Genomic DNA, 24,020 nt, shown 5'->3' with positions numbered 1-24,020 from the left:
AGAATTGGTGCAGTAGTCAACAGAGTCTTGAGCTTCTAAAAGCTTTCTTCACATTCATCCGAACATACAAATGGAACATTCTGCTTAGTCAAGTTCGTCAGTTGGGAAGCAATGGAAGAGAATCCCTTGACAAATCGGCGGTAATAGCTAGCTAAACCAACAAAGCTCCTTATTTCTGACACATTAGTAGGTCTTACCTAATTCTTCACTGTCTCAATCTTAGAAGGATCCACCATCACTCCATCCTTAGAAACCACGTGCCACAAGAAGGACATTGCATCTAGCCAAAACTCACACTTAGAGAACTTGGCATAAAGCTTTTTCTCCCTCAACATTTCCAATACCATTCTCAAATGCTCCTCATGTTCCTCCTTACTTTTAGAGTATATCAGTATGTCATCAATAAATACGATCATAAAGAGATCCAAATATGGCTTAAAAATCCCGTTCATCAAGCTCATGAAAGCAGCAGGGGCATTCGTAAGACCAAAGACATCACTACAAATTCGTAATGCCCATACCTGGTTCTAAAAGCAGTCTTTGGCACATCCGTTGCCCGTATTTTCAATTGATGATAACCGAATCTCAAGTCAATCTTAGAGAAGACACAAGCACCTTGTAACTGATCGAACAAGTCATCAATGCGAGGAAGAGGATACTTGTTCTTTATGGTTACCTTGTTCAACTGCCGGTAGTCTATGCACATCCGAAAACTCCCATCCTTCTTCTTCACAAACAAAACCGGAGCACCCCAAGGAGATGCACTTGGTCTAATGAAGCCTTTGCTCAACAACTCTTGAAGTTGGGCTTTTAACTCCCTTAACTCCGCGGGAGCCATTCTATAAGGGGGTATATAAATGGGGCGAGTACCCGGTTCAAGATCAATACAGAAGTCAATATCCCTATCTGGTGGCATACCAGGAAGATCTGCACGAAACTTAGCCTCATATGTAGTAACCGACATCCTACCTTGCTCTAGGCTCAAAAATTCATCTCTTTTCCAATCCCTCAAAGTTCGGGGGATATAATTCTCCATAAACAATCTAGAGAATGATGCCCAAGTCATAGGTGGTGCCTCTGTTGGTTGACACACAACATGTGACCGCCACCACATTTTGGCGTTCCCTTGAAACTGATAACTCACGAACTTAACACAAAACTGTTCTACTATACCCATCTTGTGTAGTAGCTCATGACAGTCAACCAGAAAATCGTAAGCATCCGCAGATTCAGCACCCTTGAAGACTGGAGGTTTCAATTTCAAGAAATTACTGAAAAGTTCATGCTGATCATTTGTCATTATAGGCCCAGTAGTCAGACGTGGAAACGTGCCTATGTCCAATGAGGCATCCATACGAGGAGCCATAGTGGCTGCATGTTGTACCTCTGAAACCGAAGGTGTTGGTGCAGAAAACACTGGAGGTGCCTGACCCTGATCAGACAACCCACTAAGACAAGCGAGAACCTGATTGATCATCTCTGGGGTAGGTTGGGGTGGCAATTCCTCATTTTGCACTTGTTCATTCTCCCCTTCCTCACCCTCTCTTACTAGTTCCTCAGTCGGTGGAGGAGTCACCGCCCTAGCATCAGATGGGCTAGGTGTTTGTCCTCTTCCTCTAGAGGACGTCCTCCCACGACCTCTACCACGGCCTCTTGCCCTTGCTCTTCCTCGAGCCACAGCCCCAGTGGCTGGCTTAGTTATATCCTGCCTTGCTGGTGTTGGTGTTGGCGTAGTCGTTGCTCTAGTTCTAACCATCCGCGAAATAGAGTGAAGATGGTCAGATACCAATTTGTATCACCTAGATACCAATTGGATCCAAGTAATAGCATGAAAGAAAGAAAGAATGAAATTTTCCTAAAGTCTTATAGCCTCTCAAAGAAAGGTAAAAGCGTCCCCCTACCGTTCCTTAAGACTCTACTAGACTCGTTCTTGTGTGATGAGACCAACGAACCTAATGCTCTAATACCAAGTTTGTCACGACCAAAATCGGGCCGCGACTGGCACCCACACTTACCCTCCTATGTGAGCGAACCAACCAAATCTAAACCTTAACATTTCAATGTACTATCAACATAAGGTAATGCGGAAGACTTAAACTCATTGATAAAAACCAATTCAATAACTATTATTTTCCAAAATCTGGAAGTCATCATCACAAGAACATCTACTTCAAATTACTAAATCTAAGAGTTTATAAGAAGCTAAAAATACATAAAAGCTAGTCCATGCCGGAACTTCAAGGCATCAAGACATGAAGAGGAAGATCCAGTCCATGCTAGAAGCATTAGCTCACCCTGATATCCGGAGTATTGAAGACTAGCTAGAGTTGCGGTTGAGTTGAAGATGACGGCACGTTTGTTGCACTCCACATTTAAAAAAGAAGGAAACATAAAAGTAGGGGTCAGTACAAAACACGGGTACTGAGTAGATATCATCGGCCAACTCAAAATAGAAAATAGTATATATCAGATAACATCATAAAATCAACTAATATCCTTAGCATGCAGCATTTACAATTACCATAACCCTTGGTTACAACACCAAACTCATCAATGAGGACTCACGCCTCATCATCATACTCATTTGGGATTTAGGTTCATTAGATTGAGTATATTAACATCTTTCAAGATTCATTATCTTTATTCCTCTCGGGTCGGTACGTGACACTCCGCTCCTCATATACTATCCTGGTGTCGGAACGTGACACTCCGATCCTCATATACTATCCTAGTACCGGAACGTGGCACCCGATCCATATTCTATCCTGGTGTCGGAACGTGACACTCCGATCCTCATATACTATCCTGGTACCAGAACGTGGCACCCGATCCATATTCTATCCTGGTGTCGGAACGTGACACTCTGATCCTCATATACTATTCTGGTACCGGAACGTGGCACCCGATCCATATTCTATCCTGGTGTCGGAACGTGACACTCCGATCCTCATATATTATCCTGGTACCGGAACGTGGCACCTGATCCATATTCTATCCTGGTGTCGGAATGTGACACTCCGATCCTCATATACTATCCTGGTACCGGAATGTGGCACCCGATCCATATTCTATCCTGGTGTCGGAACGTGACACTCCGATCCTCATATACTATCCTGGTACCAGAACGTGGCACCCGATCCATATTCTATCCTGGTGTCGGAACGTGACACTCTGATCCTCATATACTATTCTGGTACCGGAACGTGGCACCCGATCCATATTCTATCCTGGTGTCGGAACGTTACACTCCGATCCTCATATACTATCCTGGTACTGGAACGTGGCACCCGATCCATATTCTATCCTGGTGTCGGAACGTGACACTCCGATCCTCATATACTATCCTGGTACCGGAACGTGGCACCCGATCCATATTCTATCCTGTGTCGGAACGTGACACTCCGATCCTCATATACTATCCTGGTACCGGAACGTGGCACCCGATCCCCTAATCTCCTTCTATCAATTCATCAAGCCTTCTTTCTTACCAAAGCATCATCAATCTCATTATTTTAGTTCATCACGCCTTCTTTTATACCAAGGCCTCATCATTAACAAAGAGATTAAGGTTTTTCAAGATTTGGGATTCAATAACTTCATCATGCTTATATAATCACAATTATATAATTACATTCATGCAAGCATACAATTAAGCACATAGCAGGGTTTACAATATTATCAATACATATCATTCGCTATTAAGAGTTTACTACGAATATCGTAAGAGAAACCATAACCTACCTCCACCGAAGACTAGTGATCAAGCAAGAATTTCCCAAAGCCTTGTGTTTTTCCTCTTCGTCGTTCGATCCTCTCTCTCTCTTTGTTCTTTCTACTTTTCTTATTCAAACCCTCTTTCTTTTACCCCTAATTAGCATATAATTAAGAAGAAAAGATGGCAATAATAACCCACTAATTAACTTAAGGTTACCTCTTTAACCCCCAAGTAATTAGACTTATTAACATAAACCCACTAACTTTATAATTAAAGTAGGAATAGTCCAAAACGTCCCTTAAAATATGTAAAGAAATCCGACCCAGACTGGGATTACGCAACCTGTGACGGCCCGTCGTGCCTGCGACGGTCCGTCCTGCAAGTCGTCGCAAGGTTCAGAGACTCAATTTCCACCAAAGAGTCTGTGACGGTCCGTCACGCCCGTGACGGTCCGTCCTGCCATTCCGTTACGAAGTTCAGAGAGTCGATTTTCAGTATCCAATTTCAGAATTTCTAAGTGTTTTGAAACGAGACCCCTCGACGGTCCGTCGTGCTCATGAAGGTCTGTCGTGGGTTCCGTCATCTCAACTTGTTTTTCCAGAAATAAAATCTGCTGCTCAAAACGACTAAACAGGTCGTTACATCTATATGGTCTCATGTGTGTCTATTATTATCTCTCAACTTGATGTTTGCAAAATGTTGACACAAATAATATGTTTACATGCACAATTTTCTTCACATTAGTTCATTCAATGATGGGATCACGTCTCACCTAAAGGGTAAATTAATTGAGAAGAAATAAATCTGAAAATTACTCTTGAATTAATAAAATTGAAATTTACTCATATAATAGTAAATCAGAAATTTACTAAAGCAAAAGGCACATGGCGTAGTAAACTTGGAGTTTACGAGTACTAATAATTTTATTAGTTGGCATGAATAATTTGGTCATCCCAAAGATGTGCATATTGAGTAATGGACATACATTGAAAAACTAGAAGATTCTTCAAGAATTCTTTACGTTGCTTGTTCTCGTGATAAAGTTGATTGGATTAACTAAAGTTGGGACTAAATCCAAAATGCTTAAAGGTATAAAAGGTGAATATGGGCCAATTCACATATCATGTGATATGATAAAAAGATAGGGGTGGGCATTCGGTATTTCGGTTCAGTTTCTTTTTTTTCGGTTTTTATAAATTGTGTACAGAATAAATACCGAATCGAATATTTTGGTTCGGTTCAGTTTTTTATTTCGGTTTAATTTTTATTATTTCGGTTCGATTTTTTTAATGGGCTTGCTTAGTTGGGCTTTTAAAAATTTACAATTTTTTTGTTTGATTTTTCAGCTTAATGGGCTAAAAATAGTTACATCAAAAAGTTTTTACTTTTTAATTTTAAATTATAATAATTATTATTTAATATTAATAATTAATATAATATAAATATATATTATGATATAATATATTTCGGTAAACCGAAATACCGAATAACACAAAATTAAATACCGAAAATCGAACCGAAATATCAAAAAATAAAAAAACATATACCGAATACCGAACCGAAAACCTAAAAACCGAAACCGAAATACCAAAAAAATTCGATTCGATACGGTGTTTCGATTTTCCGGTGTTTATGCCCAGCCCTATAAAAAGATGCATCTATAAGATAATCACATGTGCATTTATTGTCAACATGTAGTTTGACATTCACAAAATTGTTTGTGCAAAAATAATTGAGTTAAGAGCACAATTTCAGAATGTGCAAAAATAATTGTTTGATAATATTGATAAATACTCAAGATGATGTGGCACTAAATGTCTCAAATAGTAAAATCATTGTTTATGAAAATAAAGTTTCATATGTTGATATAAAATATGATATTACATACAAACATAATTGTATGAATCAAACCAATAAGTTATGATCAATTTTTCTGTTAATTGGTTTATGGTCAAAGATCAAATAGTTTAAATCTGATAATTTTGATGTGCAATATATGATTAATGAATATACTATGATGCACAGGGATATATTCTCCAAAGATTGAGATATATGTTAGTTTGTCTAACATAAGGGGGGAGATTAGAAGCAACACAAAGTTGTAAATACTCCTATTGAATGTCCCTTAAAGATAGAGTCTACGACATGCATGAAGCATAATAGACTGATCAATTCTAAATATAATAATCCTTGAAAAGGGGGAGAATGAAAATGATCATAATAAGTAGACAATGTGCTCTTGGAGAGCCTACGACATAACACTTTATGAAACCTCATGAGAGGGGTAGCTACCTAAAAATAATGAAGTGATGAAATCTCAATAAGTTTTGTCGTATTGTGAATCGATACAAAATGATATATCGTTGACGATATCTTTGATACAATAGCGCGCAATAATGTAAAAGATTATGAAGATATGAATTCTACATCTATTAAAGCATGCTTGTGTAGAAATAATTATCAAGTGAAAAGTGGAATGATGCATCTTGGTAAGCGTAAAACTTATTTGACTTGCAATCTGAGCACTAAAAGATGTCATACATCTAATATTGATTGTTGTTACTTGACAAAATTGATATGAAAATATCCAATGGGTTCAAAATCTAAAGCATATACAAGTTTTTGAAAAACTTGTTTATCATCCTCATAAGGATTAAATAGATTCAAAATACATGAAGCATATATAAATATTGTTATGCAAGTTGATAACTAGAATTGAAACTCTTGAAGAGTTTTCGAAAAGCAATAGATTATTTGCTTAAAGAAGTTAAAGTAAGTAGCTTGCAGAAATATTTGATCTTGAAGGAAAGATTCATAAAAGCAGATAGAAGAAAACATATTTCATCAAGGTTTTTCTACACTTATGAGCTCCCAAGAATGGTGATATTAACATGCAAGAGTCCTGTTCAAGTAACATTATTGTTGATTTATTCACCAAGTCTCTATCAACTACAACTTTTAAGAAGATGGTCCACAAGCTTGGAAAACGAAAATTCTAGTCTTTGAATTGATGTTGTCATTAGGGGGAGTTCATACGCGATGTACTCTTTTTTCCTCACAAGGTTTTGTCCCACTTGGTCTTCCTTGTAAGGTTTTTAAAGAGGCATCCATAATGCGTATTATTAGATATGTGTACTCTTTTTCCTTCACTAAATTTTTTCCCACTGGGTTTTATCTAGTAAGGTTTTAACGAGACACATAATCTACCGACATTCAAGGGGGAGTGTTATAAACAATTTGTATTATAGTGAATGTCTAATTATGTGGAGTCCTTGTAGGATATGGTTAGGAATCCTACTTGGGGACCAATTAAGGTATTCCCTATAAATAAAGGGTTTTCCTTCATTGTAAATAAGATTTATGAATCCTGAATATACTTCAAGAGAAATAAGAAGCCTCTTCTCTTCTCCCTACTTTCTTCTTCTTCTTCTAAATTTATATAGTTTCATAACAGAAAATTTATAATTGACATATATAAGACTAATTATTATTAGTTATGACACTATTCTTTATGTTTCAAGTTATAACATTAAAAAATTTCGAGCTATAACATTTATTAAATAAAAAAATGAATATGAATTATCAGTGAAATTAATAATAGGCCTAAAACTAGGAGAGCTCTAATAATAATAAAAAATAAACATGTATTTTTCTTGTTTAGCTTAAAAGTAGAAAGTAATGCCCCTAAAATGCATGGGTCCAGGCCCAACAATTTGATTTATAAATAAGCAATATTTATTATTAAAAAGGGACCAAAGGATATACAAATCTCTTCATATTTGTAGGCAATAAGCATTGAGCTGAAGTTCCCTTTTAAGTACAACTACCTCCAACACGAAACAATTCAATATATTAAATTGTGAGGTAATTGCAATGAAACCTCATGTTGATCTATGGTCGAGAATTCATGTTTCATCAGTATGAAAGACAAAAATTGCTACAAATACCTTTATGTTTTCTTCTAAAGTGAAAATTTAATTCATTACCTACATGCAATAAATACACATTAATTTTGACCTTCAACTTTCATAATGCATAAATGAACACTTTAACTATCCAACTTTTAAATAAATAAACACATGAATTCTACATGACAAAATACACGTAGGACGAAAAATGACATGCATGTAAGATATGTGTGTCTATTTGTTCAACTTTATACAAGTTTAAGTATCTACTTATGCATACCCAAAGTTGAAAGACATAAATATAATTCGAAGCTAAGTTAAAGAACATATTTATGTATTACGCCATTTATAAAATGCTTTTAATATTTTGAGGTACTCCACCTATTTCACACCTCATACCTTATATGAGGAAAAAAAATATGTATTCCCCAAAAGATTTTCTAACCGTTTGATAGTCACTAGTGTTTTCTATATCAGAAGTGGCATTGATAATGCTTGCACAGTTGCACGTAGCTGGCAGTCGAATAATAGTTTATATATGAGGAGAGACTCACATTTTTAATAATTTAAGTATGAAATTTTAAAAAAATGTTTATTTACGTATGTTTTTGACATTTTAATCTTAGAATTATTTGATATAATGCTAAATAGAGTGTATTATTAATATTGCTTGTATTAGTTATGTTTGTATTAGTTATACATAGATGATTTCATATGCATTGATTGATTATTGTATTAAAAATATCATGCATTGCATAAAAATATTTTATTTAAAAAGATATCATTTATAATTATAGTGAAGACGATTTTGAGGAGTTAATTGGATCTTTAACCATGCATGTATAACATGCATTAAATCTCCTTGCACTACTAATAGCTAAACGTTTTTAGGTCGTTTGGTAGGGTGTATTAGGAAAATAATGCATACATTAGATGTTTATTAGCAATACTTTGTTTGGTTCACTTTTTCATACCATGGATAACTAATGCAAGCACTATTGTGTATTAAGTTGTGTATTGCTAATATAAAAAAGAAAATTAAATATTAATAATACATAGCATTTAACACTTGCATTATATTAAATAATTACAAAACTACCTTTAGAGTCTTTTCATTTTCTTTATGGAAAAATAACTTAAATACACAACTATAATTTTTATATTCTCCAATTTTTCCTACTTTTTTTAAATATTACATAATTCCCTTTTTTTTTAATTTTAGTGTAAGTTTTTAGATACATTACATTCTCTCTCTTATAATACACATTTACCCATTTTAATGTCTATTTTTTCTCCATTAAAACACTCAACCTCTTAAATCAGTTTTTGAATTTTAAATTTTATCCATTTAAACACTCAACCTTTTAATCAGCTTTATGATTTTGAATTTTTAAATTTAATTAATTTTAATTAAAAGACCAAATTTTGAAATTTTGAATTTCAAAATTTAAAAAATTTGAAATTTAAAAAAGTAAAAATATCAGGAAGCAGGACAACTTCCATTAACTTCTACCGTCTTCTTCTTACTCCATCAAATTTCAGTTCTTTTTTTTCCTTAATCATCTTCATTCATCTTAACCCATTACATTTTTTTCTTTTCTTCTTTGCAAGATTCTTTCATAAATTAATTATTGGATTTACTACCTCTCTCGTTGATAAGTGCAAGCAAGCCTCGAATCCTCACTTTCATTCTTTAGCTCTATTATGGTAAATTCCCACATTGGAAAGAAAATAGGAAAAAGTTTTTTCATGATCCTATGAATCTTCAGAAGGATTCAAACAAAGACTCTGGCGAAATATCAAAATCAAAGGTTGTCAAAATACAACAACAAAAAAAAAAAGCAGCAAACATTGTTGTTAGGCCTATATTGTCTCGGGTTAGTATTTTGGTACTTAAAACTGTTGTTGAAATTAGTAAAAATTTTAAGGAATCTAGTGTGCTTGCCGATACATTTGAATAAGTGTGTATAGTGTTTTAGAGGTGAATTGATACATGAATTTGTTGTGTATCATAATATTTTATATGTATCATGAAGTTTTGAAAATTGTTGTAATGTATCATTCAATAAGTTTCGTAAATGCGTCATCAACTGTGCTTGATGATACATATAGAATCAGTGTGTACAGTGTTTAGTCAATTCACTGATACATGTAGTAGATATGTATCACATGTTTTGCATATAGTATGAATTTCTGAAAACTGATATCATGTATTAGTTGTTTAGTTGATGTACTGATACATGTTTGAAAATTGTTATATTGTATCATTCACTAAGTTTAATAAATGCGTCATTAACTGTACTTGATGATACATATAGAATCAGTGTGTATATTGTTTAGTCGATGTTTCTCATACATGTATTAGATATGAAATTAAATCTCCAACAACGATTCCGTCGATTTTGTAACTTTCATACTGCAATTTGTTCACCCAAATTCCGGAATGTCTCATCAAAATCGAAGTATTCATCTTGAAAAATCCACTGTAACAACAATAAAATTATTGTAGTTCGAAATTTAACAGATTGTTCAAAAAAATTATTTTCAAAATAGATGACATAATCTTTGTTTTTCAAAATTTGAAATTAATATCCAATTAAGTGCTGATTTTATGCTGATTAATGATATGTTACCGTAAATTTAGCTGTTTTATTAACAACATTAACTGTACTGTTTTTTCCCCTTTTTTTTTCTCAACAGTTTAAAATTACCATGTATCATTTACCATGTATCACTAAAGTCTAAAGTATCACGGCTCAACAAATTTAAGGGATTTTTTGTAAATACTAAATTTATCGGGACAAAATGATATTATTGAATTACACTATGGGATTCTTTAAATTTTTACCTTCTTTATTGTTATAAGTTTTTATTGTTATGTTGATTTGCTTTTTAGTATTTTTTAATTTATTAGTGTCTTAATAGGTGTTTTGTGGTCTCTTAAAAAAAAGGTTAAATTTCTATATAATTTAATAAAAAATTTGACTATTGTGACGTTAGATAAATTTTAAGCAGCCCACTGCCTCACCCCCAACTTATTAACTCAAAAAAACAAAATTTATTCTTTTTTTCACATCCGTTATTTTCTTTGATTAGTAGCACAAAAATTCATCCTTAAATATGATAATAAAAATAAAGGTAGATTTTTTTTTTGTTATACAAGAATATGATCTTAGTTGATTTATCTTAATAGTCAAGAATAATAATAGATGTGAAAAAGTAAATTACTCTCTTTTTCTTGAGTTGATTGCATCACTTTCCTGTATGTTATTAGTATTTGATGACAATCTAAATGCTTTGTTTTCAATGTAAATAAAAGAAATTGTTTGTCAATTTGTCACAAAAAATATTTTGACTTAATAGTATAATTACTTATTACATCATCCAAAAGAAAATTATTTAAAATTATTGTTGAAAAAAAGAAGAAAAAGAATGAAGAGTTAATGATGTTTTAGGAAAGAAATATTTTTTTTGATGTTTTAGCAAATAATTTTGTTGCAAAGGAAGTGTACAAATAATAAAGTGTGAAGGGTTTGTAAACATATATTTTTTAATAGAAATTATGCAAGATTTATTATTTTTGATTTATAAAATCAAACAATGTATAAGAAATAATGCTTGCATAACTAATGTAGGGATTACTAATATAAGCACTACTAATGCACCTTATTTTGCATTATGTTTATACACTCCACCAAACAATGTGTACAACTAATACTAACATCAAATAACGTATTACTAGTACACATCTATGCATGCATTATTTTTATTAATACATTCTATCAAACGACCCCTTAATGTTTCAAATAAGTAAGAGTCTACTAGGGTGTGTTTGGTATTGAGAAGTTCTTTTTACATAACATTTTACTCCATTCCGCCCCAACCTCATAAATATTTTTTTAATCTACCGAACACATGAAATTATTTTTTTTTAAAAAAAAAACCCACTAATTTTCGTAAAAAACATTTTTCAAAAAAATACTTCTCATGAAAAACATTTTCCTTCGTCTAAATACACCAATTAGAAAAATAAACCTCCACACCAATTTATTCCTTTCCACTATATAACAAACCCCACCCTCCATAGCCCCAACACCGCCCACAGCTCCTACTCTTCTACCTCAAATAGTGTCTAAATTTTTATGTATACAAATACTTTTTGAAATAATATTTTTTACATATTAATCAAACATCATAAGATAAATGTGAAATTATTTCCGATAGAAAATACTCTTTATACCAAACATACCCTGGTGCGAAGATAAAATGTTTTACTAAATTATCTAGTCAATTTTTAGAGTATAATATCCTTAGAAGTTTCATAAATGGCATCTTCCAACTTACCCACCCTGCATCACATAGCCTCCACACTTGGAATCGTTTGGTGAGAGGAATAAAGATAAATAATGATGAAATAAGTATTTAGTGATGAGATAAATTTTGTGTCCTATTTGGGATAACTTGTCCCACCATTTATCCCATAAATCCCAACAAGACTTTGCATTATTTCATGCAATATACTTGGATATCTGTCAAGTTTAGACCTCCTGTGGCTTTTTAGGCAAGCAAACCCTGAACTAAGCTAGTAAAGCACAGTGAACTAAGCTAGCAAAGAGGAATCGTTTGGTTGGAAACAAGTTATCTCATAATGATAGGGATAAATTATACCAGACATGACAACCAAACAAAATAAGAAAATCTTATCCCATAATTCTTATTTTTAGTCCCCCTCACCAAATTCGGCCTTACGGTATCCTGGATAACAAAAGAAACTTAACTTGAATACCATAAAACTGAACTATTACAGTACACCATCGGGCATTGCCCTCCAAGTAATCTTTTGCCAATCAATTCCTAAATCCTAACAAACCAGAGACAAGGAAACTAAAGATTATATCTCGAGTTAAAACATATGCAACCTTAGAATATATTGCCAGTGTCTAGGGCAAAGCTTTTCAGTATATTTCAATTTTCAAACATTACACAATCGACTTTGGATACGAAAGCAGGAGGGCTAATGCAAGATAATTCATAACCAGCAGAGTGAAGAAGGCCATGAGGGGGTAAACTGATGAAACCAATTGCTCATGAAATGTTCCATCATGAACTTCTGCCATACCATAATCTCAAATAGATGAAGATGACAATATTTGCTAACATTACACCATAAGCTCCCTCTTTCCCAAAGTAACATCTATTGCGTCCTCATCCTGCTATTCTCTGCAGCCCTCACTTGCAAGAAATAAGGATGGGCCTACAAAAAACTAGATATCAGGTTTATGCCAAAAATCTGAGAACCAATACATACACATGATATCAAATGCACTAGTGAAAATCATACACACAAAAAAATACAAAAAAACCCTTTGTCTGTGCATGTAACCATAAACAGACGGCGAAAATAAAAAAATAAAGAAGCCCTAGCATGATGAGGTGATAAAACCAACAAAGGCATGGTTTAAGATATCTTCCAAACACAGAGGAAACAAAGAACAAAAGTTGGTTAAATTCCAGAACCTCGATATAGTTAGTTCCTTTTCTTCTCCCACACCTTTCCCCATATAATCTCTTTCCTGGGGCATGCGTCTTGTTTATAACTTTTTTTCAAGTGTCTTGTTGAAAACTTAAATTGTAGTTAATTATCCATAACCTGGTCTTAATGCTGTCGGTTTTCAAAAGTCACACAATCCCTCCCTTGCTACTTATACTTGGAAATAAAACAATACTCATTTAAAAAACAGAATTTATGACTATATGGAATTACCATTGCTTCTTTTGCAGTAGGTCTATCCTGATGATCATAACGGAGAAGCTTGTCAAGAAAATCTATAGCCTGCAATTACACCTCAAAATCGAAGTATCAAATTCTGAGCAAGGATATTTTTTATAGCAAGTCAAACCAAAGTGGTTAAAATAAATTACCACAGATTGAAAGGCACATACCTCAGGCGACACCAGATGCTGATTATCTGCATTAATAAATTTGGACCATGGCTTCCTACTGTGCCTGCAGGAGAAGTGACTATATTAACTATCAATAGCATATATTCTGACTGCAATCAGATATGCCACCATTCTGTGAAAGCTAACTGGTGAAACTTATTTCAATAAGAACCTTATTTAGTTGTTACTAATCCCCACCCCCCTCCAAGTCGTTTTGTTTGACCAACCAGCTACTTCCACATTTCTGTCATAGCTAGCTTCGGAGATTATCTTAGTAAGTCAGCAACACTATCCAGTTGCAGCTCACAGTTGATTTTGTACTCCCTTCCTCCATCCCCTTTTCTTTGAATTGGTAATTATTTTAGAAATTTGTATACAAATAACAATGACATACCCAGTCTAATCCCACAAGTGGGACCGGGGTGGATAGGATGTACATAGACCTTGCCATTCCCTACCTTTTTGGGGTAGAGAGGCAGTTTGCACTTTGCAGGGTTGCATGAATTTTTAGTAATTAGTACTCCCTCCGTTTAAAAAAGAATGACCCTATATCCTTTTGTCTGTTTTAAAAAGAATGCCCCCTTTCCTTTTTTGGCGACACTTTAACCTTAACTTTCCACGTGGCATGTTTAAGACCACAAGATTAAAGGGCATTTTGGTACATTTGATATAACTTTAATTTAGAACCACAAGATTAAAAAGTCTTCTTTCTTTTCTTAAACTCCGTTCCAAGTCAAACTAGGTCATTCTTTTTTAAACGGAGGGAGTATGTTTTATAAAAAATAAAGACTTATTTCCTTTCTGCAATACTGCTCAGAGTGTCCAATGTGATTTAACTACTCTACATCTCTATCTTTTTCAACTTGCCCAACTCTCACAATAACCTATGTCCACCAAACTCGAATATAATAAATCATTTGAACTTTATCCTAGGTTCTAAGAAAAGTCAACCATGTGAATCGTTTTTATTTATTTATAAGGACTAACCGTGTTTATCAAAAAGGAATTGAGAGAGCAATTCATTTCAATAGGTTTATGCTTGGTGATGAAATATTAACAAGGTTAAAGATGACAGCCTGAAACATACCTGCCAACCATCGCCTCCAGCTGAGGATCAAGCTCTAGTTGATACTTGTGCAAATATGCATTCAACTCATCAGTTCCAAGTACCTAAAAAGATAATTCTCCATCAACTCCAATAGAATTGGTAAGATATACTTGCACCTGATAACGTTTCCTCTCATTCAAACAACTGACTACTCTACTGATAGAGGTAACCATATGAACCTACCATCAAGACTATTATAGACCATCGACCTAGTTGCAAAATTTATTTAGAGGCAAGCAAAGGGGTAACATTTGGGACAGAACTCATTGAACCATATTCGGATCCAGAAAAGACACAAAACAGGAGATTGCTTGAGCAGAGAGCTGTAGCCAAACAGGTTACCTTAGCAATTTTGACAAGCTGATCCTGGTTATCATGGCCATAGAAGAAAGGTTCCTTGCGGAAGATCTACATAAAGAACAATACGCCTATTAAGCACAATTAACAAGATGATAAAAACTAATGCACAATGTAATCTATATAATCTTTTTTTGATAAGTAATCTCTAAAAACTTGTGGGTCTAATTTCAAAGGACCACAATCTCAGATCTAGGAAAATGATTGAAGCCCCATGATTGGCTTAAAGCTTCTTACCATTCCTGCAAACATGCATCCAAGGCTCCACATGTCCAAAGAATAGTCATAGTCTTGCAAGTCAACTAGAAGTTCAGGGCCCTTGAAGTATCTGAAAAACAAACAAAAACATATTCAAACTTGCCATGATAGCCTTTTATAGACCAAAAGAGGGGATAAAATCAAATCAATGGCCACTAGATATTATGATACATTATGTACCATAAGTTTACATTATGTGGCCAACTTAACTTCTACACTGGTTTCAAATTGACCTTGAACATCTTCTAACTTTCTCCAAGCAAAAATTGACAGCTCTAGCATATGTATGGATTCATGGAGAGCAGTTTGTAGATTCTTTTGTCAAGTCAAGCAAACTTACAAGCTGGAAAGTGTACATTCCATTAAATGGTTACACTGCAAAGAGCACCTCTTGGTAATCTTCTTAAGGGGTCGTTTGGTATGATGTATAGTTATACAGGGATTATAATGCAAGTATTAGTTTATGTAGGTGTTAGTTATGCAAAGATTAGTAATACATATACTATTTCTTGTTAGGTGTTAGGTTCATTGCACTTAAATTGGATACAGGGTTATCAAAGGCGCGCTTAAGCCCTGAAGCGAGGCTCAAAACGTGTTAAGCGTTTCGCCTCGCTTTATGTGCACTTCATGTTGTCATCAAGGTTCTAAGGCAAACATTTCCTTGCCAATGAGCCTCTTATGAAGAAGTGAAACTAATAAATTGATATTTCACTTTATCATAATTTTTTTTCAATTTCTTTGGTCATATCTTTGTCATTTATGTTTATAATTATTAGACTTGGACTAAAATATATATTTGTATTCTTTTCTCCCTTTGCGCCTTTTTCATTAAACCCACTTTATTTGCGCTTTGCGCTTAAAGACCCCACGGACCTTAGAGCTTTTTTGCGCTTTTAGCTTTGATAACACTGATTGGATATATAAGAGATATCATTCAAAATATTTGTTTATTTTTCAACTAAGAAGTAATGGATTTACAATTATAAGTATAACCATGGATGCTTGGCCTTCGTTGGTTTCTAGGAAAAAGATAATGATAGGTTTGTCCTTTAGGTACACTTATACATGGATTAGTATTCCATGTTGGTGGTGGTATAAAATAACACACCAATTGATTTATTATGTTACACAAGAATTAAGGTATCCATGATTTAAATTACAACCAAACATTTTTGGATAAGGTTCATCATGATTATTTTCCTTATACATCATATCACTAACCCTAAGAGTAGATATAGTGAAGCCAAGGAGCCTTTTCTGCTAGCATAGCAAAGTGAATGAAGCTCCTTATGAAGGAGTGTCCCATGTCCTCATGGTTGGAAAGTAGCATCATAAGCATTTTGAGATAGAAATTTAAAAAATTCAAACTCCAAAAGCCAACCCACATGATGAATATCTTATTTCATCTGAGGCAGTGTAGTCCATAACAAAACAGCTAACTTAACAAAGACCTACAGGATTATCTTGTTTTCGAACTACAAGCTCAAATTCCCAGAGAACAGTTTGTAAAGTAAAAATAGAAAGAGCCGTTAACTATTAAAAAACTGTAAATAAGGCCTACTTTGGGCAAAGCAACTGCACCTATTCCACCAATCAGTTTTTAGCAAAATATGCCTTACCTTGAAGCCACACGGACATTATATTCCTTTCCTGGATGGTAAAATTCAGCAAGACCCCAGTCTATCAAGCGAAGCTTCCGCAACTCATGGTCTATCATAACATTATGTGGCTTGACATCTCTGTGCATTATTCCCTGAGAATGACAATAGTCTAGTGCCTGCAGGTTCATAAAGAAATTTCAATTCCCACTTCCTCCATATAATATACAATATACATAAGGAATTGACCAATGGTGAACTAAACAACTGTCATAAGAAGCTTTATTGTCAGAAGTAGGGCAACCTTAAGACAGTAAGAACTATGAGTTATTTTATTTATCAACTTGCTAGTCTAAAAAAGGTTTCCGTCGAGCACCAAGATATAACTGAAACAGACTTCTAAAACGGAGGTCATCACATGTTTGGGGAACCCACTTCCTCTTAGAATTGTTGAATACAATCATTTCTTGCAAACTCTATCCCCACTTCCTGTTATATTAGTACTTGTTGTATTGCTGTAGTTTTGTCCTTCGATTTCTGTTACATTTTTTTGTTTCTTGTACTTTGATTATCATATTATTTGGTTGTAGTTGATGTTCGGGATGCTTTGTTATGCTTTCTCTCCTGTTTACTTTTTTTTGGGACTGTGAGCCAAGGTTCTATTCTAAAACGGCCTCTAGCTTCACAAGGTAGGGGTAAGGCTGCATACTAGACCCCACTTGTAGGATTACACTGGGTATGTTGTTGTTTCTATTACTTTGGTTAGCGTATTATTTGTTGTTGCTTTTCTCCATTATTTTCAACAAGTCTTCTTCATTACTGTACTTGTTACTTTGGAATGCGTTACTTTAGCCAATGGTCTACACTCTATCAGAATCACTCTCTCTACCTTCACAAAGTAGGGGTAAGATTTGTGTGCACACCATTCTCCGCAGAGCCTACTTGTGGAATTACACCGGATATGTTGTTAAAATCCATAAAGCTCCCCTTATAAGAATTCACTTTTAATTTGGGGCAAGGACATGATTACAAATGACAAAATCCTTAATGCTGATGAATACAATTTACTAATTTCAAAAAAAAAATGAGAGTCTGCCTTCTATAACTGTGCTAGGCTCATAAATGCAAGGAATTTACTTAGCAGACTCCATCAAAAGAAAATGAGAATACATCTACAAAATGTTTAAGTGCTTCCAAAACCATATCTCTGATAAAAAGAGTGATACTGCATAAAATAAATGGAGGGGACTCCCAAATCCTGGTCAACATAAAGAGTAGTATGGGTCCCATGGGATAGGCAAACCCTACGGCTAGATGACAATAAGACATGCATAAAACTAATATCTTCAGTCATATGCCGAAAGAAGGAAAGTAAAACAAGGCAGACAATGAGACATGCATAAAACTAATATCTTCAGTCATATGCCAATAGAAGGAAAGTACAACAAGGCAGACAATGAGGGGGGAGAAATACTGGCTGCAATCAATGGATATCCCTTTACCTTGAGAAGCTCATATATGTAGTAGCGTATGTCATAATCCGTTAATGTTGGGTACAGTACTTTGAAATCTGTACTGTTCACATACTCAAAAATTAAGCTTGGTGTTTTTGAGTGCTGGTCTCTGACAATATCAAGGAGTTTGACAACATTTGGTCCGCCACAGAGGTTCTGCAAGATTTTGATCTCTCTCTTGATCTAGACAAATACCATCAACAACAGTTCAAAAGTATGTACACAATTGCAATTAAATCATTTGATGGAAGAAGTTCAAAATTAGAGACGAGAGAAGATAGAAAAAAGCTGCACCAGCGGATACATAATGATACCACACTGGCTAAAATAAGCTCAATAATAGATTGGTTTATATTTTACATATTCATAAGATAGATGCAACTTTCTCTAAAAGGTTGTTAACATGGATGATTTTTATAAAATGTTAGGTTAGCAAAAAGTACTATTTGGTAGACAAGACAATAGTAACTTTATATAATACAGTAAATAACCATTTTTACAGTTAAATTTCTTTGTGAAGCAGAATCTTTTTTATTTTTATTTTTTGAAACTGAAAAAAAAAAGATTATATACAAATCCTTGAAACCCAGCTTATACCTTTTTCTTCTTAACAGGTTTCAGAATCTTGATTATGCACTTCTCGTTGCTGTTAACATTTATACCTTCAAAAACCTCACTATATTTTCCTCTTCCAACCTTCCGAACAACCTCATAGTCATCCTGATCACTGGAATAATAAAACAGAAGGATGGTTCAATGAGAATAATACAATATCTCCGAGTTTGATTAAGTTTAACTGGTCAGAGAGGGGATTCTGAACGGAAACAAAATCCAATTAAATAACTGATACCATCATCTTAACAGCATTTGATGAAGCAAGGTTAAATTGTCAAAGGAGGCTGCATGATGTGATTCCAAGACATCAGAAAACTTGGAACTTGAAAAGGAAAACATCACAGGACTTATATTAACAACCTACATACTCTTCTCTTTTTTGCAAGAAAGTTTTTTATAGTTTCTTTTAAATTATCTTTTACTTCAAGTAAATACAAATGAAATGGTGATAAAAATCTGTACACATAGCAAGTAACTCAGAAAGGATCTGAAGGCATGATTATTCTTTGCAACAAAAGGAGATGGAAATGCAATGATAACATTATCGACAAAGCAAGGATGGTGGATTGTTTGGAAGGAAAGGAATGAAAGGATTTCTGAAAGCAAATCAGAATCTGTAGTTAGTGCTAAGTACATATTGCTATCGCAAGTACGGTGTAACATGGCCATCGCAAGTGTGGTGTAACATGGCCATTGCAAATGACACCGTCAAGAATCTATTAATATATTTGCGATGCTGGAAATATAGCATCCCACTTTTCTTACTACACAGGACTTTGATACATTTCGAAATTAGGTAGAAGATTAAAGTTTTTAGCATTAGAATTTCACACTTGTTCAGGTCCCTTTCAATACCACAGAAAGCATCCCTACAATGTAATTTGTCCTTAATATTAAGAAGCCAATTTAGAACCATTATAGTAGATTAAAAGAAAGAACGGACTCATATGAAAGTTCCCCAGAAAAAATGGCGGTTGTTGAATCAGCTGGAGCAACCCTTTGATAATTTTCCACAACACCTTCTGGTTGCTGGACATTTAATAAATACCTTTTTAACAGTCAGAAAAAAAGAAAAAGAAAAAACTTATTTGACAATGTTCAGCCAATGTTATGATGGAAGAAACTAACACACGCTCCAAGTTGCATTTACTACAGTGCATGGGCCTTGCGACATAAAATTGAGCAAGAAGCTGTGGAAAGAACTAGCTGTTATTAATGGGCTGATTATTAGTCCATTTGCAGTAAAGGGAGATTTCAATACAAATAGATTCGAAGATGTGAAGCTGGGGAGGGAAAGAAATCCAAGATCAATAAGGAAGTTCTCCAGAATTACAAGTGACCTTTCTTTGATTTGATCTTCCACTTCATGGAGGCACATTTTACATGGTTTAGAAGCATTTATAATCACCGAGTTTCAAGGCTAGATAGATTTCTCGTCTCAGAGACTTGGAATGAGTATTTCAAATTAAAGAAATGTTGGCCAGAACAACGTCAGATCACTATCCGACTTTTCTTAAATGTGGAGAATGGGAAAAGGGGAAAGAAAATCAAGTTCGAGGAAGTGTGATTTGAGAGATGGCTAGATAAAATGGTGGAATTCTTATAATGAAGAAGGAAAAGCAGATGCTTTGTCAGCTAACTGCTAAGAAGCTAATATTGCTGAAAAGGACATTAAAAATGGAACAAGGAAGTATTTGGAAGCTTGGAATGAAGAATAAAGCTATGAAGAGATCAGAAGAATTGAATCATCGGGAGAGGGGAGAAGGGGAAACAGGAATGAAACCAGACTGAATCTGTTTGGAATTTAATTAACAAGGAGCCTGAAGGTATTGCAAAACAATAAGTGTCCAGAAGACAAAAATCTAGATGCCTTTGGGTCAAGCAAGGGAATAAAATACAAAAAATTCCATCAGATGGCAAATGCACAGAAAAGGTAAATTGTACTGATAACTTACTAGTTACTGAAGGAAAGTTGGTGGATAATGAGCAGAGAATCAAAGATCATATTTTGGAGTTCTATGGAGATCTATACCTAAACTTGAGCTGTGGAGACCAACATGTAGAAAGTAACCCTAAGAGAAGTTCAGGAAGAAAAAGAGTGGCTGCAGAGACATTCACTATGGAGAAAGTGGAAGAGGTAATAAAGTTACTTTTAAGGAGAGAAGGCACCCGACCCAGATGGTTTCAATGGAATTTTTGCAGAAGTGCTGGAATACAATTGAAGAGGATTCTCTCAAGAAGGCAAATTTGTAAAAAGTTTCAATTCTATTTCTATTGCCTTGATCCCAGAAAAGAAGGGGGCAGTAGAAGTGAAAGATTTCAAACCAATTAGTCTGCTGGGCAGAGTTCAAAAGCTTGCAGCAGAATTGTTAGCGGAAAGACGCAAAAAGGTGATAGATAAATTGATTGCAGCAAACTGGAGTGCATTTATAAAAGGTAGACAAATTACTGATGCAACTTGGGTTGGGAATGAAGTGATGAACACTTCTTTATGTAAACTGGTCATGTTTATTAAATCTTATGGAACAAATGAATATATAAATGACTATAGCGAACTCAGTATTGTATATCAACAGTCAGATTTTCAATCTTTATCAATGGGTCTCCAAGGACTCTTTAAAATTCAAATCCTGGAAATGGTTGAGGCACAGTGATCCATTGTCCCCCTACCTATACCTTTTGTGTTGATGATGGAGGTCTTAAGAAGAATGCTAAGGAAGCAGAGAATTAGAGTGGCTTAGAGAAATTGGAGGGAAGGGGGAGTTTGGCTATTTCACACATACTTTATGCTGATGACACTCTTCCTATGTGTGAAGCCAGGAAAAAGCAATTCTTGTATATTAGAGGGATTTTACCAGCAAACCAACACCCATACCAAAAACACCTGAAATTGTCTTCAGCAATCAATCTACCACTCAATCAACTATGCCTTAGCCCATACTAGTCAATCAACTATATGAATCCTTCATATCAATTATTCTGACTCAATTAATTCTCTATGCTAAATAATTGTCTCTTAAAATTCTAAATAATTATGGCTCTCAAACTAACACCTAAAAAGGGGTTGTTGCAATAAACGATAGCATCACCTGTGGGGTCAGAGGAGCGGAGATGGTAATATGAAAAATCATAATATACAAAAGTAGATATAACATAATTTCATTAATCAATTACTAGGTGATTAGAGATGAAAAAGAAGCATAAAATATTACCCCCATTGTTCCGTAAAGGGTCATTTAGTAGCTAGTAATGAAGCAAGCTATTCGTGTATTAAGAGGTGAATAACTAATTCTACATTTGGCAGTTGGTTAGGAGGTAAGCTAGTCATATATAAAAATTAGTACATTTTGGTTTGCAATTTAAAAACCCAAGGTGGAATAACTATACATGTATAAAATTAATACACTTTGGTTTGCAATTTAAGAACCCACACAACTAATACATATATAAGTTATGAAGGAATCCATGTATTATTTATGCAAGTAAAAGATGGAATAACTAATGCATGTATACCGAAATCAAGCAAAACTAATACATACATAAAATTATACATAGATTCTCTCATAGTTAATCCTTGCATTACTAATACTTGCGTAATTCTAATCAGCTACCAAACAACCATAATCCCGTCAACAATCATTCAATCAACTATATCACAATCCATACTAGTCTGTTTGGCTATGTGAATTTGGTTCTCGATACGACATACTTTAATTCTCGATACTACATAATTATCTTTTAAGACAAAAGTTTTAGACAATTAAGGTTCTCAATCTAGCACACAAGGGGTTGCTTGGTAATTGGATAAGAAACAAGTTATCTATGTATGAATTTCCTTAAAACTTGTACGATATTCAATAGCTAAATAGGAACTTAAGTTATTGATGTCTAAAACTAATACCACGTTTGGTTGACAATTTAGAATCCTGCATAATTATTTCATTAGTAAGTGAAATAACTAATGTACGTGTATATCTAATCCTTAGATACCTACTACATGCATAAGATAATACATAAATTCACTCATATCTACTCCCTACTTTAGTAATACATGCATAATTCTAATCCGCGATCCAAAGGGTTTTTCCCAATAATATTAACCGAAATATCATAATATACAAAAGTATAAAATTATATAACTTCAATCATCAATTACTAAGCAATTAGAGCCAAAAAGAAGCAGAAAATAATTACCCCCATTGTACAGTAAGGGCTTCATAATCCCAATATTCTCTGGGGCGAAGCACATTGACATCGGTGTAAACTCTAGCTTTCGACATAACTTTACCGTCAATCTCCAGTTTGGAGCTGTTGATCTTTCTAAAACTGATGAAATTTCCTGCAACCGAATCAGGAGGCGACGCAAGTGGAGCACGATAAGCAACAAGGACAGCACACACTAGAGAGATACGGAAGAGAGATTGAGCGCATCTTCCATGTGAAGCCACCGCCGTAGTGTAATCAACGGCGATTGTATACTGCTGCTACGCAGTCTAACATTATTTTACAAAGAGAGAGAAAGAGAGAGAGAGAATCAGTAAAGTGGAAGTGTTGGTGTTGATCGAGTTTTGGGTGTGAAGTTGGATATACTGGACTAGTCTCAGGAATTGGACAGTGAATTTGGGTCTGACCCTCAGCCCTAAAATTATTAGTGGTCCATGCCAACTATCAAGTGGATACTTGCTAAGGATTTAGCGAGTCGTTTTGTTGCCCGATAAATTCAAAATATATATATGAATGATTTAATTATATATGTATTAATTAGTAAATTAATCGCGATTTGTATACGAATTTAATATCATAAAATTTATAAAATAACATATAAGATTATCATTAAAATTGAAACATAGTATTATCTCACGTACAAGATTAATAGTAAAAAATATTATTAATAATGTAAAGAAAAAAGTTAATTATAACATCTTATCATTTTCTATTTTATCAATTATCTTTAATTTGATTTTATAATTGATCCTTGAACTTGTGTTTAAAGTTTATTAATTT

At 34.2% G+C, this 24,020-nt stretch overlaps 1 protein-coding gene across 1 annotated transcript; it reads right to left on the bottom strand.

Annotated features, from left to right (window-relative positions):
* Window positions 1-12,383: 12,383 nt before the first annotated feature.
* On the bottom strand, window positions 12,384-23,738 carry LOC101244750 (casein kinase II subunit alpha-2). The gene is made up of 10 exons (XM_004234607.3): window positions 23,211-23,738; window positions 18,999-19,128; window positions 18,390-18,584; window positions 16,909-17,066; window positions 15,269-15,359; window positions 15,017-15,082; window positions 14,654-14,736; window positions 13,567-13,630; window positions 13,388-13,456; window positions 12,384-12,877 (listed from the first exon to the last, which is right to left on the bottom strand). The coding sequence occupies exons 1-10, from the start codon at window positions 23,294-23,296 to the stop codon at window positions 12,818-12,820; spliced, it is 1,002 nt and encodes a 333-aa protein (XP_004234655.1). The 5' UTR covers window positions 23,297-23,738; the 3' UTR covers window positions 12,384-12,817.
* Between the last annotated feature and the right edge of the window lie 282 nt (window positions 23,739-24,020).

This window comes from Solanum lycopersicum, chromosome 3 (genome assembly GCF_036512215.1).
Source record: "Solanum lycopersicum chromosome 3, SLM_r2.1".
NCBI lineage: Eukaryota > Viridiplantae > Streptophyta > Magnoliopsida > Solanales > Solanaceae > Solanum > Solanum lycopersicum.
The sequence above is the reverse complement of the archived record's forward strand: the minus strand, read 5'-3'. Positions and strand labels throughout refer to the sequence as shown.

What these genes read in the sequence shown, in the direction of transcription:
- LOC101244750 (XM_004234607.3), bottom strand. Translation starts at nt 23,296, where the DNA reads ATGTCGAAAGCTAGAGTTTACACCGATGTCAATGTGCTTCGCCCCAGA. An exon ending in AACCTGTTAAGAAGAAAAAG is followed by an intron (nt 18,585 to 18,998) that starts GTATAAGCTGGG and finishes GTATTTGTCTAG; the next exon opens with ATCAAGAGAGAGATCAAAAT. An exon ending in GATGCATGTTTGCAGGAATG is followed by an intron (nt 15,083 to 15,268) that starts GTAAGAAGCTTT and finishes TTCTTTATGTAG; the next exon opens with ATCTTCCGCAAGGAACCTTT.